Source organism: Chamaea fasciata, unplaced genomic scaffold, assembly GCF_029207755.1.
Source record: "Chamaea fasciata isolate MVZ Bird 193981 ecotype frontalis unplaced genomic scaffold, bChaFas1.0.hap1 SCAF_4, whole genome shotgun sequence".
Lineage (NCBI taxonomy): Eukaryota > Metazoa > Chordata > Aves > Passeriformes > Sylviidae > Chamaea > Chamaea fasciata.
The window spans coordinates 54,588,071-54,606,334 of record NW_027094089.1 but is presented as its reverse complement, the minus strand read 5'-3'; the positions used below and the strand labels follow the sequence as shown (position 1 = coordinate 54,606,334).

Genomic DNA, 18,264 nt, shown 5'->3' with positions numbered 1-18,264 from the left:
AGGGTTTTCTTTATTAGCTTGCTATGATTTTGCGCAGTTCTCAAGTCAACTGTTTTCATAATTGATGTGTTTTTGTTGTGCTTTTTCCTTTGTTTGTTTTTAATTTAAAGAAATTAAACCACAAAAATGTATAGAAGATTCAGTGGAGTGGAAATTACTGATCACTTTTCTAGCAAGAAGGAATTCGTTTTCTAGATACTGATGTTTTACACCAATGTTATTATTGCAGATAGTGTAAGTCTGATCTATACTCATACTTGAGCATTTTCCTAATGATATGGTACATAAGCAAGTTTGTTGCATGGAAGCATGCATACAATATGCCAGGACTTTGCATACAATAGGTATTAGGATTTACAGAAGTGTTACTGAAGTTTACAGCACAGATTATCCAAACATTGCTGCCAAATCAAACACTGATATTGAAATACAGTGTTAAGCTAGAAGTTATCTCCTTCCTCCAAAAAAAAAAAAATCACAACATCTGCATTGTCTTTTTGGCTTTGTAGGTAAAAAATATAACTGATATATGCATGTTTAATGATGGAGCGTTACTCTAGAAAGCTGCATTTCTGAGTCACTTCATACTACCATTATGATTAAAAAGGAAAAAGCTGCCTGGATTTTTATTCAGATGTAGTTATTACCTATTAAGAAGGAAAAATTTAGTAGGAATAAATGACAAAATATTCTAGAGCATATGAAAGTACCACTAGATCTTGTCTATGAAATTAAAATAACTTACCAAAAATACTGGGCTTGAGGTTTGTTTGTTTGCTTTAGTTTCTTTAGTTTTAACTGTAACTTTCTTGATTAACAACAATGTTAACAAGCCATAAACCTTATGAGCAGATTATAAGAACAAGGGAGATGGTTTACACTCACCATCATCAATGACAGCTTGCCACTGGTGCACACGTTTCTGATATGAAGATCTGACACTGAAAACTTGGCACTGCCAGTCCCTAAAGGCAGGCACACCAGCAGGACAAGAAGGATTTTCACATATCCTGTACTGCACTGTGGGCCCATGACACTCTCCTTCAAGGCCTGAACTAGAAAAGATGGCATAAATACACCCTTTCCTGTTGGAAATATTTTGTCAAACTCACAGTATAGTTTATTTATGCAAGACACAAATTAAAAATAGCAGGGTTTTTTGTTGACACTTAGCATTCAGAAATCACCCACAAAAAATTGAAGTCACAGAACAAACCATGTCTGCCTTCTCTTTGTACCGGTTACATCACAAATAAGATGAGATGGGTGCTAAGCAGTAATTCCCACTTAGTCCCAAGAAAGCACTAGGATTAGTAGGAGTTCAGTCAGGAGAACCTCAGGCGCAGTTTTGATACAGTTGAGATGATTTTTCTCTATCTGGGCTGAGCCAAAGGGGCTACTGAAAGGAAGCAACGCCTGCAGATATGCTACCTCTCCTTTTTCTATAAGTGTGGTGTTACAGGGCTCAGACAAATGCTTTCTTTCTGGTCACTGCAGTTGTGCTTGCAGGTCCTAATGAACCAATGCTAAAGAAGAGAGAACTGCAGAAACTGGAGTTAATAATTTGGAACCTTGCCTGGAAAAACGATTTAATGAGTGTAAAATTAAGACATCCATAAATTCTAGAAATAGCTTTAAGGTATACAGCTGGAAGTGGTGTTTAGACGGTATGAACTATGAAAGAATTCTGCATATCAAAATTTCTTTTAAACCCCCGTGCTTTTGCATAACAATATCCAATTTTTCCTCAAAATTCTTTATGCAAATTTATCTTTTTAAAACCCTCGGTCTATCTTACCCTAAAATCTGCAATATAGTCTTCCATAATTCTTCATTTTCCCCTTTGTATTATCATTTTTTTAAAACCATTGACTACTCCTACCCACTCTGGTTTAGTTTTCCCTATACTTGCCTTACTTTCTCTACTGTGTTCCCACTCCTAAGCTTATATTTTCCTGTGCCTATACATGCCTATATTTTCTTTTCTTTTTCACTTGGTGTATAAATGACCCACAAAAATCCAATTGGTACTGACTAATTAAAAGGAAAACACCTTTTAGCTGGTCACTGAGATATAGTGGAACAAATTTCATTCAAGTCAAAAGTAAAAATCTCTATCCCCTAAGGCAGAATGTTGTCATCTTCACAAGACAGGGAATCTAAATTCTGTTTCCTGACAGTCTATCTAAATGTCTGAGAAACTGGTAGAGAGATCTCTTTGTAAAACTTTCAGTTCTCTGGCACTCCAGATGAGAAGCAGAAGTCAATCTTCTCTAGTTATAAATTTAAAGATTAGAATTATGCACTGACAATCTGCAAGTCAGAAATTGTGAATTTAAGTTTCTGTTGCTTTTTCAAGTGAAGCTTAAGAAGGAAGTTTTATTCTTCTATTAATATTATCTAGGGCCTTGACAAAAGCAGAAAAGATGAAAAATAGTGTTGCCATGCAATAAAATACCTGAAACACCTATTCTTCTAAATGTTTTTCATTATTCATAAAGTATTGATTGCTTAGGTAAAGGCCAGTATATCTCACAGGTTCCTGTACTCATGTAAATTTTTTTCAGAAATTCTGATCAACAGCAATGGAAACCTGAATTCATTTTTACCCAGGGCATTTGCGTTGTCGACTGCTGATTCCAGTGTTGCAAGTACGGCTACAAGTGCTCCATGCGCTCCACACCCCCTCCATATGCTCCGCGAAAGAGGTCCGATTGATACAATCTCCAGCCTTACACCACTAGGTGAAAATTCAGCTCTTAGGTAAATAAATCAAGGTATATGCAAAACAATTCACTCCTCCATGAGCACAGAGGAAGCACAATGTAAACATTTGGTTCATTACATAGTTTTCATATCAGTCAGGTATATTTTTGCCTAGCGCTCTACAAAGCTTTTTTATCTGTCCTAATAAATGCAACAGCTAGAGACCTTTCTCTGTTTCAGTGGCCAAGGAGAAAATTCAATTCTTATCCACAACCTCAAAAGTAAGTTCATTTCCAATGAAGGACACCTCATAGAAATGGTATCTGTACTATGCTGTCTCTTTTCATTTTAGATCAGGCACTGCCTAAGAAAGCATTTTCAGGTTCAGCCCAAACCTATTGCAGGGATCATTGTCCAGCTGAACTGTGCAGATGATCACAGCACAGTGTCCAGGGCTGTTCTCAGGACTTGCTCGCTTCAGCATGACAGTTCCCACCAGCAGGAACTTCATTGTCCCTCATTAACCAGTGACGATTTCAACAGAAAGACATATTACAAGTAATAGAGAAAATGGGATTTTATTCACCACTTGTATTCAAAGATAAAATGGAAGTTTTAAAAAGCTGGTGTTGAGAAAATCCAGAGAATTTCTGGAATTTATTAAAATAGTAATAATAAATTCAAAGATCTTGTATGCATCTATCATTTCCCAGGAAAACTGCGATTTCTCACTCAAAAACTATGCAATCACTATTTCTATGCTCTTTAACCTATGTCCATAACTTGTACAAATCATCATAAACTCTGCAGAAATTAGTACTTTATCAAATTATACCAACTTAATATATGTCCCTTGTATTAGGAAGGTAGTAGAGGTATTTTCCAGCCTTAACAATTTCATGATTCAATGATTCAGCAATTACAAAGCAGACAATGATTACTTAATGCCAATAACATCAGTAATTTAACTCTTTTCTTTCTATATTTTGAACTGTTGGTGAACCACTGTTATCAATGGATAACAGACTTCACAAACAAGTCTCATATTTAAAGCAAAATAAAAGCTGTCACTAAGCCAATAAAGACTTTTGCTTCTTTCAGAATGCACTTCTTTTAGTATCTGTGCTAAATCCTTATCTGGTAACCTTTACACCTAGGGTTTGAAACTGGTCTTTTCTGATCAACTGATCTTAATTTTTTCTCTTAAATCATCACATTACAATGAAGGCATAATTATTCCACATTTAAAGAGTCTTCATGTAGTGTGGTTCCATCTTTACATTAGATTTACAGCCAGAAACTAGAAATTTTTTAATGCTCTTGGATGTTTCAAACCAGAAATGCTCTTATACATTTAAAGCTATTGCTTCAGATAAAATACAGATTTTTCTATTGAGATAGCCTCTGCTCTCTGGACAGTCTAAGGGATGTTTATAAATCCTTGACTTAAACTCCAACTAAGTAGGAAAAGCTATGCAAATGACATTTTTATCATTTCCCAAGATGATAAGAGGAGCACAAAACAACAATACCTCATCTTCACAATACCAATAAAAAAACCCCAAAGCCAGTGATTTGTGTAAGCTAAACCTCACCTTGAACAGATAATAAAGCAAACAAGAATAATTATTTCTTATCCCCTGCAACTTTTTGGTGATGTCTGCTTAGTTTTTTTACTGCTCTACATAAATAAGTTATCTTTGTAGTCTGGCTCAATGAGCCATTTTCATTATAATCAGTAATTCTGGGTAATCATTGTAAGAGGTTCTGTTTTCTTATTCCATTGCATGGGCAGGACAGTCTTAATGTGAAAAATGTGATATCAAACAAAACATGTGTCCCTTACTTTCCAGATATTGACTTCAGACAGCATCAACTATAAACTTTTTAATCAGAATTAAAATACTGAAGCAACTGTCATTATTTTAGAGATATGAACAGAAATACAATCTTATTTTCCTTTAGCATGTAAAATTATATTATCTGAAAATTTTATATTAATTGATTGATTCGATTTTAGGAGGATGATTGAGAGTTCTGGTGAATATAATATGACTCAATGAGTAAATCACTCCTGTGGGAAACAGCTGTCAGCACAATTTCTTGAAAATCCCAAGACATACGTTTACTCTTCCTCTGTTTTCTGTTTGAGGTTATTTATATTCATTTATGGATATATACAAAGACTACAAATCATTTAAACTGGAAAGCTCTTGAAGGACAATTTATGTAAGTTTGACTTTGGAGATCATTTAATTTGTCTGTAATGGCATGCTATTAACAGGATTTGTCACTGTTTTACATGCAGTGACACTAAAAATCTTGATAAAACTTATCCTGAAAGATTTTAACAACAATCTGTATTAATTCCTACACAGCGACTATTTCTAAATCTTAAATCACAGCTGAGAACTCTATATCTTTGAAAGCTTAAGTTTCTATTTAGAGTTGGAAGAGCAACAATTGCATTCCATTCATAAATAAGATACAAAATTAGAAAGAATTCGAAATAAAACAGCGTAAATATTAAAACATCTGTCTCTTTGGCTAACATTTTTTTAATTCACTGATTTTAGGGAAATTTTTTTTTTTCTCTTATCTGTATTATAAAATATATCATATATAATACATTCAACTGTACAGTTCATTTTTATGGAAATTGAGGTAAGTAGGAACTTCAAAGAAGCACAAAGACCTATCCAGTTTGTTTCCTTAAATGCTAGATGTTCAGCATAATTGATACTGCTTTTCCACCAGAGGCATACCTTTCCAGTGTCACAGTCTGTTCCATCCATTGGTGGATCCAGTTTAGTTTTGCATTCCTTCTCACTTTCCACCTTACACCACAACCCAGTGCAAATGACATGCTGAAAACCAAGCAAAGAGTAAGAACAAAATCTATCTTACACAAAATTACTTTCTCTATGCAGTCCACTAATGTTGTCTACATTTACTAGTTTGATGGTATTGAAATATGTTTAAAGACACATTAAACATGCAAAAAACTCCAAGTGGGCAGAGTCTGTTTAGACTTTACTAATCATGTGTCTCCAGGACTTCCAGATTTCTCTTGTTTGTGCTACCCTAATGACTGCTGCTGTCACGCTCTTCAATGAGTCATAATTCCTCTACAATTCATTTATTACTCTAGAAAAAAAATTCTAAAAGCCATCACACCTGATTCCCACAAAGACGACACAAAGTTACCTGACAAATGAAATACTTTTGCTGGAAAGAAGAGTAGGCAGATGACATGGGTGCAGGTCATTAATGAATTTTAGAGGTGGAAAGTAAAGCGCCCTGAAGTATCAGAACACAAGAGTTTTAACTTTACTCAAAAGAAAGCCCAGACTTGCAGGATGCTGGCTCACATCTCCCGAATTTCCCTGGCAGCTTTCCCTATTCTTCTCTAAAAAGTCCTCCTTCTCCTATGGTTTTCAGTCAGGACTGTATACTCCTTGCTGTCTCTTCCCCCTTAACAATAAACCACATGAAAGTGAAGAGAGGTCACACGGGGCTGAACTGTGGCCTGAGTATTACTGCATATGCACAGTGATCCTCCACAATGTATATTGCCCAAAGAGGGGTAAGCAGGATCAGGAGATGGGGGAGGTGTTGCAAGCAGGATAAAAGATAAAGAACAGCTGGGGTTTTTAAACCAGTGCTGCCAGAAGACTGCTTTTTCTGAGTGAAATGATTTGCTATATTGGTACACCTAGTAAGAGTCTCTGCGCCATTTACACTATGCATGAAAAATGTGTCATAAATCTCACGCTACCTTGAAAAAAGAGTAAAAGCAGACAAAACATAATTCAACAAAAGATTGTGTCTGAACCAAGGAACAGGGCAGTTCCATTGGGAGTCTTACATGTAAAAATATCTGTAATATCAGTTATCAAAAAAAGAAAAGAATATTGTAGAGGTCTGAAGCATTGAACAGAAACAAGAGACAGGATGGCAGCAGTCAGTCTCAGTCCTGATTCATCCTGCAACAGTTTTTTTGCTGAAGCTGAGCTAACAACATAACAACCAGCTTATGTATGTCTCCAAAAACAGCTACACAAGTTCTATCGTGTTACTGGGTAATTTTAGCAAGCATTTTTCAAGTAACAAACTCTAATTTCTGGTTTTGTTAATTGTTTTTTAAGCAATGTAGATGATGACAATAGTAGATAAGACAGAGTATCAGATGTTCATGATGAAGTGCTTCCATACCAAGTAGGAAATGAGAGACATGCTGTTGGAACTACTCCACAAAACTATATGTTAATCTAATGGTCCCAATTAATTTTTTTTCATATCTTCAAATCCTCATTTATGAGTGAATTCAATGGTGGAAAAGATATCCAGATTTATCCAAGTTTTCAAAAAATACAGGTAAATTTTCTCTTGTGTTACCACGTTTTTAAGTATATTATCCTTATTTTTTCTCCCTAAACTTTGATTAAACGCTTAATTTCATTTGTATATGATTGCAGAATGGCTTACAACAAGCAGTTCTTTACAAATCTAGAAACAATTCTTCTAAACATAGAGAGGCATTAAGTCAGATTTACAGGGTTTTGGGTATTTTGCGTACCTAAACATAGAGACATACTTGAACCATGTACACTAAATAAAGAAAATCGAATCAACACCCTTTGCTTGCTAATGTGCATTTTATACATCTGCATGTTTCTACAAATACCTGTACCACCTCCGTATGAACCATGATCTAACTTCCCCAGACAGAAACTACTTTGGGCTTTAAGTGAACTGTATTCTAAAAACACTCACTTCACCAACCGTTAAAATAAGCATTCAGTATTAGCACACGTTAATGTGCCCCAAACCAAGGAAAAGGAGGTGATGGTTTACTTGTAAGTTGTTGGGTTGTTGTTTTTTTTCTGGGCTTTTCATTTCAGTCAATCACAAACAGACTCTGTAGTTACTGTATTTCTGTTGCAGAGGTATGAGATATGTAGATTACTGTCATCATCTAAGTTTTGACACTTAAGGGTTTCTGTATAAGGCCAAAGAAAGACCATAACACACAATACGGGTTTTTCATTAGCAACCTGCAATGAAGTAGACCTGGACTGGTTTGAATGCAAACAGAAATCTGGATGCCAGTGTAAATTTTACAATCACTCCAAAATCAGGGCACAGACTTCTACACCAGGATTTTACTACCCTGGGAAGAAACTTTCTTCAGTCAAAATAAGGATAGCTAAGATAACGTTCACAACAGCTTACCAGTTATCTATGGTAAGGATAGTTCAACAGCCATCACAGCTTTCTAGATAAGCCAAGGGAAGGAATAGACATTAGAGATAAAAAGTTTATAATTGTGACATTAGACTATTCACAATCTGTAAAATATTTTTTGTGTGTACACTGGAAAACAAAATATTGCCAAGCACACACAAAGGACTTTTATTTGAAAGAATGTGTTAGTAATGAGTTTTTAACAGTAAAAGCTTGTAAAACAAAAACATGAAAGCCTCAATGTACTACAGAGGTCGCTCCAGCTTTGGAGTTTTGTGGGGGGGTTGTGTCTGTTTCTGTCTATTTAATCAAAATAGTGAGGCAGGTCTATGTGAATCAGGATACATTTTCAATCATGTAAGTATATGGAAAGCAAGTTCAATTGAGACGAATGACCAGAGACAAAAAGGGAATTTTAGAACAGTATTTGTGCAAAGTCAAGATTGTTTAAAATGTAGTGGATGCGATGAGGACAGATAATCCACTAGAACTATAATATTTTCATTACTTTTGTTCTTTTCATTGTGATCTTTCCCTGAAATGCCTTAAAAATCACCATGAAATATAACTAGTCTCCTACTTCTTTGCAAAGATCACAGCTGTGTTTGACAAGAACTGTTTTAGTGGAACTGACCAGATGGCATTCACATCCTGGACTTTAATCTTAAAAGCCATTATTTAATAGTTCAACAATTGCAATAAATTGCCAAGTTTTACAATTCTGTTGAATCATCAAGAACTACTTCTTAGACAAGATCTCACTAACTGTTATGTGAAACAATGTTAGTATCTAATTGATTCTTGAGTGAGACATCGTGGGCATAAAAGCAAACTTGGCTCCCTTACAAGGTAAGCATGGAGACACAGCATAAATCTTGAGCCTGGAGATCCATTCATGCTTTTCTAGAGTCTAAAAACTTTGTCTAGGACATGAAAAAAAAACTTAGAAAAAAAGATGAAAAGGAAAAAATAAAGTCACCATTTATGAAAGGGGAGTGGGAGGGCCTCACTTAGGAAAATACAGAAGTAGGACCTCAGTAGTTCCTACAGTTCTTTGTTTCATTCATTGAATTAAATAATAAAGAGGAATTCTTGATAGCAAGGGAACGTAAATTGCAACAGAAGTATTTCTCAGAGGTTGCCATGTAATGGAACTGTAAAGTGCAGTCCTAAAGTACTCCTCAGCGATAACAATTGTAGAAAATTACATCTCAGCAAAAATGCACTATTGATTGTACCACTGATATTTGTAGAACTAAGATTATTTTTCATCATTACTCAATTGTTTTCTTAGTTGAATAGCTGTTATACACGAAACACAGTTGCTTAATGTAGAAGACTGTATGGAACTCTGTTCATTAAATAATCTTCCAGTCTCAAAAAAAAGTAAGATTGTGACATAGTTCATAATTTATCTTTTACACAGTTTTACTGAAGTACATGAACTGTTCAGCAAGTAGAACATGTCCAAAAAATCCTGGGCTATAAATTGTTGGATTTACTGACACTTAAATGAACCTTTGAGGAGTGTGTTTCTCTCATTTCCTGGCTTGCGGACAACAACCATCACTATAATAAACTTCCAGGTACTGGCAGAGTAGATATTAAAGGAAGATTAAAGGAAGTAGTCTGGATATCATGGAATATTCAGTGATCACTTATGCATCATTAAATAATTATTGTAACAATTTAATTCAGTAACTAATGAAATACTGCACTCACTTTAGAAAGGTCTTCTAAATTCTGATTTCTCCAATGGCAGCCACAGTAATTTGTACAATCAACATAGAGAAATTTGAGTCTTTTTCATATTAAGTGAAATGCACTTATTTGCAAGGTTAGATTTAAAGTATTTGTTACTTTTATCTAATATCTTTTTATTTCTGAAGAAGATGATAAAATTAGCTATTGAGTAACAGTGTTTCACAATTAGATGATGTTGATGTTGCACAGTCCATGCGCTAGAACTCGTGAAAGATTTCCGGAAAGTTTAAATGGCTTGGTTCTAGCCGAATTTCAATGGTAATTCTTTTCCCCCTTCATTTTCATATATAGGAATCAAACACGTAATAGAAGAACAGCTTTCTTATCCTCTGGGTTGTGCTCTATCCATTGCTCTGAGCTTCCTCTTCATCATAGAAATGCTATTTCTATTATTTATAAATTCTGTATCTAACTGGACTAATAGTAAACTTTCCTAACAGAACAGATAAATTTAAGACCCACAGCAGGGAACAAAAGCAGGAGATCTGAATATAGTGCCTAAGCTTGTTGTAAGTAGCTCTTCACATCTAGAAACTCAGGATCAAGTTTCCTGGATTTTTTTGTTGTTGTTGTTGGGAGGAAGTTAAGAGTGTAAATTCTGCTTCCAGATAAAAGAACACAGAAGAAAACCAACAAGGTGACTTTACTGAGGTCGGGAAGGAAGCTTTGGAAAAATTCTCTTCTGCCTCACTACTGTCACCATCTCGATTGTTATTTCAATTTTGACCTTAGCGCCATTTATTCATTGCTATTAGATCCAAGATTCTTAAAAATTCATTACAATAATTTCCTGGTTCAATATTTCATTATACAATTTCCAGTTCAAGGTTACCAGTTTTGCAGAGGATTTGGGAAACACTGCAGAAGATTCTTCCCGTTGTTCTTTTCCCAGAAACTTTTATTAGGCCCTGTTTTTCTAACTGTTAAGACCATAAGGTCATCAAGTAACAAATTTTGTTTCATGATGAGAAGTAAAATTAAACTGCAGTTTGTCAGGAAAAAAGAATAGCTGAAACAAACATGGATCTTTTGTACTGTCTTGCATCACTACTATATTTTCTCTTCACAGCAAACCCACATTATATTTGGATTTAAATTAAAAATGTATATTAATACTAATATTAAATAAAATTAAATGGTACAAAAATACTATATTTAATATTACAGTAAAATTTTCAGAAACTTCTGTTGATTTTACTGTAATATTACATATAAATAAATAAATATATTAAATATAAATATTTAATGTGGGAATACACAAGACAAAGAGTAAGAAAGATTTAAATAGCATAGCTAGTTTGCTAACCAGGATTCCATGGCAGGGACAAACAGAATTTTGAGATTATGAGAAAATGGGATTAAACCTTCTTATGGGAAGAGGAGAGATTCAATCAACCCCCTACAGTAAAGATGATGCAAAATGCATAAATTCCTTGTATGATCTTTTAACCTAATTAATGTAATAGAAATTATTAACCTTACTGAAATGGTAAATAAGCTCTTAGAAAACCTGAATGAAATCGAATTCTGATCACCAAAATCAGTCTTCCCATCTCTCCATGAATTGCCTATAATTTAATATAAATATAAAGCAATGATCCTCTAGGTAGATAAAAGGAGACATATTTATTTAGCTGAAAATGAGTGATTTAGCTGAAATTGAGTGATTTACATGCAGAATGTCAGAAGAGGGGAACACGACTGAAGATGGACTAGAAATGGACAATTAGCTATGAGCACCTAGAACCTAAGTAATTTCTGTGCAGTTTAACACTACCTCGGTAATATTCACTACATTTAATTTCTTAATATTTCTAAAATAATAATGTAAACCAAAGAAACCTCAGAGTTAGGATCTTGAAAGAAGAATACTCACTGCATCTATGTAATAACCACAAAAGGCATAGGACAACTTGACTATCTGAATTTAAACATTCGAATAAGAAGAAAACAAAAAGGTATTATGAATGGAATTTATCCAGACAAATGAAAAGCATATAAAGGTATTATGCAACATAAAATCTTGGTGTTTGTCTCTTTCTTCAATTACTTTTGAGAATCTTTAAAGTAAACCTACAAGAAATACTAAACATGCTACCATTTTCTTGTTCAAAATAGGCTTCTAGGGAACTAAAACCAGAAATTACATCCTTCAACTTAAAGCAATGTACTGAAAAGCAAGAAACAGGTTGAAATTCATAAAAATAGGACTTGGAAGTAATGAAGACTATTTGTAGACATTTGAGATTTACTGCTCACATCCAGAGTAAAAATATTTTCAATCATCTGAAACAACGAAAACAAAATCCATTAAACTTTGGCTTTTTTTCCTTTTCTCTCCAACTATACCACTCTCAGCATGCCTTAGTCGTACATGTACTGCAATGTTTCCTTTGAGAATCTTTTAGATAAAGATTAGTTTAAGTGAAAGTCTTTGAAGAAAGAGTACTATGTCCAAACTGAAAACAGGAAGACAACTGAAGAACCAAAAGAGAAAGGAATTATGTTTTCCTATTTAGTACTCCTAACCTTTTCAGGCTATCTGCCCACTGATTCTGACGAAACCGTATTTCACAGTTCCTCTAGTCCCTACTCTTTCAATCCACACTCCATGGTCTTTATATATTTGTATACTGTCTTCCTATCTTGTTTTCATTATTGTCTAAAGGGCATCCAATATGTTTAGTCTCACCTGCTGATGTTAAAAAAGGTTGACTTTTCTCTGAAAAAATCATTCCTAAACTGGTCCTTCAACCAGATGTCTACTAGCATTAGCTCACGAAAATTACGAAGACCTGTTCAGTTTTGCTAACCTGTCTTTCTAAGGCTAATATACAGTGACACTGCTTCACACTAGCATGAAGCAAGGACAGCAAACTGATTTAAGGACTGGAACTCCTCTTGTCGTGGGTCTGTACAGCGCTGCCTGGGCTCAGAGGTGCCTCCTGGGAGATGCAGAGAGCCCAGTTAACACCACTATTACTCCTTACAGTGTGCACAGGCACAGCATAATCTTCTGGGGGTCAGAAAAGTACATTCAGTACCTAAACCACAATAAAATGGAACGTAAATAATAAATTACAAATATTCCGCTTGCTGCAACAAGATGCCTTAACACTATGACATCTTCTGTTTCTAATGTACAAGGAAAGAATCAATAAAACATGTTTTAGGATATTCAGAGACCTAAAGCAAACACTACAAGAAAAAACAATGAATACGTGCCTATTAATTTTGTGAAAGCAAGTGTAAAATTCTTACTTCAAAGGAGCTATATTCTCTATCAAACACCTGTACAAAAGTTACTCTCACACAAAAATTAGATAGTTAGATGCATTTTCTGAAGTACAGACACAACCTTACCTGCATTTCTTGGCAAAAGGAAGCAGTCGGTCCAAAAAGAATCTGACACTGCTCATCTGCAGTGTACGTCATTCCTGGGAGCTTAGAGGGAATAATCACAGAATTGAGGCTCTGAGGATTCGTCTGTACCAGACAGTTACTGGCCTTTGACCTGGTAATATGAAGAGATTCATATGCTGAGCAACCCGAGGGTCAGATTGCCATGCCAACTTAAACTTACATACAACACTCGAAATATGCAGATGATTACAATTTTTTTATTCATCAGTATTGGGCTGCTGCTCATATTTAAACTGATATGGCCTGCTTGTTATAAGTTAATGCGCTATGTTATTGTACATTTGCAGAAAGACAATATAATTGATCAGCATTTCAGAAAAGTGCTGGACAAGATTTTAGTGTAAAACCTACTTAATGGATTAAGGTTTTGGTGGCCAAACATTTCAGTACACAGCATATTAATATATAGTAAACACAGTGACATATAAAAAATATCTATATAAGTACATAAAAGTATAATCATATACACAATGACATGAAAGTATAAAAATCCATGTAATGTCTGAAAACAAATTTTTATAATTCTAATATTAGATTGTGATGATTTAAAAAATTTTGATAGATTTTGCAAAACAAATCTCCCACAGGAGTAAAAAAATTTGAAAACTTATTATTTCAGTATATTAATTGCATCTATTTCTAAATGACATGAGAATTCTTTTCTGCAATTATATACCTGAGAAATCTTTCCAGATCTTCCCTGCTGCACTGAGACCACGAAACATCACCAAGATTCTGTCCTTTAATCCATTCCCCAGACATGATATGGACACCATCTGCACAGGACGGGTGGTCATTGTCGTGGTTTATCCCCATGCTGAATTTTGAAGTTATTAAAAACAAAACAAAAAGAATCAAAATAACAGGATGTTTTCAGAATTTCTGTAAGTTAAAACTCTTGCAACACAAATAGCTTGTATACATTACATGTAGGAAATTACAATTTTGATTATTTTTTTCCATGATATCTTTCAAAGAAGTGCATGGAACCATGTTTAGAGGAAAACTCTCTAATTAAAGATGGCAGAGGAGCTGCATTTATTTGATGAGAAATACTTCATTCTAATCAGTTCAATAGATATTTTGGACAACTTTCTGAATTTTCAAAACTGCACAGTTATTGCATGTTTAATGAATATTATTTCTCTTGTAAACGGGCAACATACTCATTTTTTAAGATTAGTGAATATTTTGACAGTGATTCTATCTTCATTCTATATGGAACTGATTGGTTGAAATTTTACAGAATGGTAAAATGATCACTACTTTAATGTGTAATTATTGTCTCTAAAGAAAAAAAACACCTAAACATGTTTTCAATCTCTTGTTAAAAATAATGCTGATGAAGAAATTAAATTGACTTTGATGATAAAGACTTAGCATCCTTATGCATACCAGTGAGTTCTCACATTCAATGTACTCCAATGAAAAATTCTACTGAATAGCTTCTTGAAACTGCTGTTTTAACTGAAGACTCACAGTCACTCTCATTCATAATTAGCAAACAGAGAGGAAGAAGAAACACTTAAATAAAACTGTGATTTTCAGAATTAGCTAACTGGATCATGCTTGACTGATATTACAAGAAATAAATACACGCAACCGTCTTTGGAGATTTACAAAGGGGTATAAGACTACACTCCAGATTACTGGATTTAAAGTAGTGCTGGAATTCTGCAGCATTACTCTGCTCTGCAGAAAAGCAAAATTCCAGGTTTAATAAAACTCTGCAAAGACTGCAGAGACAAAGTTTGCTGTGTCTGTACAAGAACTGGAGTGCATAACGCTTCTTATTTTTCCACCCTACAGTGGCAAATGGCAAAAAAGGCCTGTCTTCCAACACTTTCGTTCTCCACTCCATCCCAAAATCCATTCATGACTAGACCAAATTATACATAAATGTGCAATTAGCTTTACCTTGTGTTTACTAATGAAATTAATGGAAATATTATGTAGGGCTTTACCTTGCCTATAGAAGTTCTCTGTCTGTTACACTGATGTGTACACCCCAGTCTGGACCACTGGAACAGTGGTTTCTGCATAAATTGGATAATTTTGCGATCTGTAAACCATATAACTGTGGCAGGAAAATGTGTCTGACTCTCATCTTAGCCTCTGCCTTTTCCTGACCTGCCTGAATGGCACAAAACAACTACACAGCAGTGCCTCTGCACTTGCCCTATGTTCTTCTTGCATGCCTCGCATGCAGAATTTCAAATGTCTCTATCTCCAGACTTATTTACACCCATAGGTACCGTGGAGGAAGATAGAGAAAATCTAATGATATTTAACCCAGTGTATTACATAAGAAAAAAATATGCTCATAGCTCTTTGAGTTATTTGCTTCCTTAGTGCAAAAGTAGTCATTTAAAAATACTCATTTGTCAGTATCATATACACTGTAGGGTTTACACTAAAACATTTGCAACACAAAATCTTGACAAAATTTATTATGTAATTGATGGCTCTCATTTATGCAGTGTGGAATTAGTGCATTTATATGTTATTTCAAAGATTTTTTTAAAATTAAAATTACAAAATCCCTGTAATATCTGATTATGATTATTCCCCTTCACTCTGAAGAGAAACTCTTGAAGCTAGACCTTGTCACAAAATATTCTGTAAAGTCAGCCAGAGAAATGTGTTCTGAGCTGAACCATGATCTTGACTGTTTCAGAAAACAACCACAATAGCCACCATTGCACATATATATATATCTATCTATCTCAGTGTAATCCCCTTTTTCCAATCTACTACCACAGAAGGAATTTGTAAAGTTCATTAGCATAAGAAATCTGAGGAAAACATTGTATTTTAAAGCAGTAAGTGATTGAAACTATTCTACTTTCAACACCTGTGTATATCAGCCACATTAAGCACTAATAAAAGACTTAATTCTAATAATCTTCCTTTAGCTGTCCATATTTTTGTAACAGTTCTCCTATCCTACTTTGACATTCAACTGTAGTTCAAAATATCTGTACTAATAATCTGTACTAATTCATCCCTCAATTCTCTTCCACCTCCAAACAAAGAACAGCAAACAGCAGAAACAGTCGAAAAGAGTAAATGCAAGTATTGAATCCTTTGTCTACCTGAATGTATAGGCATTCAAAAATGCCTATTCGAAAGGCAAAAACAGGTTGTATGTTAACCTCAATTAACTAAATTGCAAGACAATATCTGAGAAGTAAGCTAAAGAAGCAACAGAATCTGCTCTTAAACATTCTCAGGAATATTTTCTTCAGTGAGTGCTTTTGTAAGATGGTAATGGCTCCATATTTTTATATTATCTAGTATCAATTACAAGACCACATAAAAGTCAGTGTGCAGCAGAACTGACTTCTGATTTCATTCCTGACATCACATTACATGTGTGGTGATAGAAAGAAGCTGACCAGTCATTGCTACCCTCTTATTCAACATGAGAGTAAGTAGTGTAAGCAGGTCTACCTACTTCTCCATTAACAATCAAGGATATAAAATAATTCCATGCTTTCAGTGGTGGTCATGATATTTTCTAGCCCCCTTGCTGCACATGAAAGAGAGAACTATATCCTTTCACTGACACAAAGGTACCACAGAAACTCTGTGTGTGTAAGGGGCTCTTCTGTCTCTTCCTATAGAATGAATGTATTATGACAGCACTCAGCACAGTGCTCCCTCTTCTCTCTCCCACAGCTCTGATCATTCAACCTCATACAAGAGTAAAGCAACACCATGTGCATGTGGGAGGAAGACAAAGGAATTTGGGATTATAGGATAACTTTGTAATAGCCTGAAAAAAACACAATTAACAAAGATGACAGTGCTATACTTTAACAAGAAGTACTTCATGTCTATATATAGAAATAAATTATATCTTTAAGAAAAGAAGTGTTATTTATTCAGTGTTACATAAAAATGCTCTACCCATTCTGGTTAAAGGCTATATGCAGCAGATAAAATACACAAGTAGGAAGTATGTTATAGAATGCCTTCCCTAAATAAAATATTAGTAACGCTTAAATTCACATTATCCAATTAAAACTATATTTTAATAATCTCATTTTTAAAGTATTTTGACAGATTTGGACCAATAAACTCTACTAACAGTGTAAGGCAACTCCACTGAAAAAAAAATCTGAAAAATCCTCTAAAACTTGTTAAAAGCTTTTTTATATTTTTAGTAATACCATGTATAAAGCTGGAGTAATTTAATGCTAAATGGAGTAATTAAATGCTAAATCTTTAATATGCAAGTAGAAATACAAAGAAACATCATTAAATTCTCTGTATTTGGAATTAGTAACTCATGCCACTGAAAGTAGAACAAGAATATTAGTTCAATATCTCAGTTAAAAAGCAATTCTTTTACAATTACAACTACTGCTACAATTATAAGTGCTCAGCCAGAATCAAACAGACAATAGCATCTCTCCTGTCATTTCAGCGAATAGCTAGTAATATTAAACAGATTAATAGGGACAAAAACTTTATATAGGAGCAATTAATTAGGTTAGTTCAGACAGATGTGGAGAAATACTTTAGGCATCTCTGTAAGCAAGAAACAAAGAGAATCAAAAATATTAAAGAGAACAACTACTGCTCAGATTTTCAGTCACTAACAGTGAGACAGATTAGGAAATAAGAAAAGCACAAGAGCAAGTGCTGGGTCAAGGAACCATCACTAGATTGTTCACTATGATAAATAGACTCCCAAATACTAAAGGATCTATTTATATAGAATAAGGGAATGATGAGTGTGAACTGCAGATCAAGTATAATACTACCAGTATGAGCTCAGGGCAGACTGAAAATTACTCGAAAACTTTCCCCTTGTAAAGGAGAAAGCAAACCTCTGACTGCAGTTGACAGTTTAAATCTGTGACATGTGATGGGATCAGGTTCCATTTGATTTGTTAAAAATTCCTATAAGTGACTACTACACAGTATTTGTAAATTCACTGCAACTACTATCCCATAAATTTTTCCATTTTGTGAAATAAATCACTAACATAATAAATTCTATTACCTTAAAAATAAAAATTACTTTAAAATTATTTTTAATAACAAAGTGTTATCTTCCTTATTATTTCCACTGCTTTCTTTTTAGGATCATTTTGTGCAATAGTACACTAGAAT

At 34.3% G+C, this 18,264-nt stretch overlaps 1 protein-coding gene across 1 annotated transcript in view; it reads right to left on the bottom strand.

Moving 5' to 3' along the window:
* The window catches only part of ADAMTS19 (ADAM metallopeptidase with thrombospondin type 1 motif 19), a 130,909-nt gene that overhangs the window by 39,616 nt on the left and 73,029 nt on the right, over positions 1–18,264 (bottom strand). Inside the window, exons 9-13 of the mRNA XM_066182515.1 lie at positions 13,817–13,957; positions 13,081–13,231; positions 5,472–5,573; positions 2,610–2,740; positions 886–1,055 (exon numbers count right to left, since the gene is read on the bottom strand). Of these exons, the coding sequence (XP_066038612.1) occupies positions 886–1,055; positions 2,610–2,740; positions 5,472–5,573; positions 13,081–13,231; positions 13,817–13,957 (695 nt within the window). The remainder of the gene's footprint in view (positions 1–885; positions 1,056–2,609; positions 2,741–5,471; positions 5,574–13,080; positions 13,232–13,816; positions 13,958–18,264) is intronic.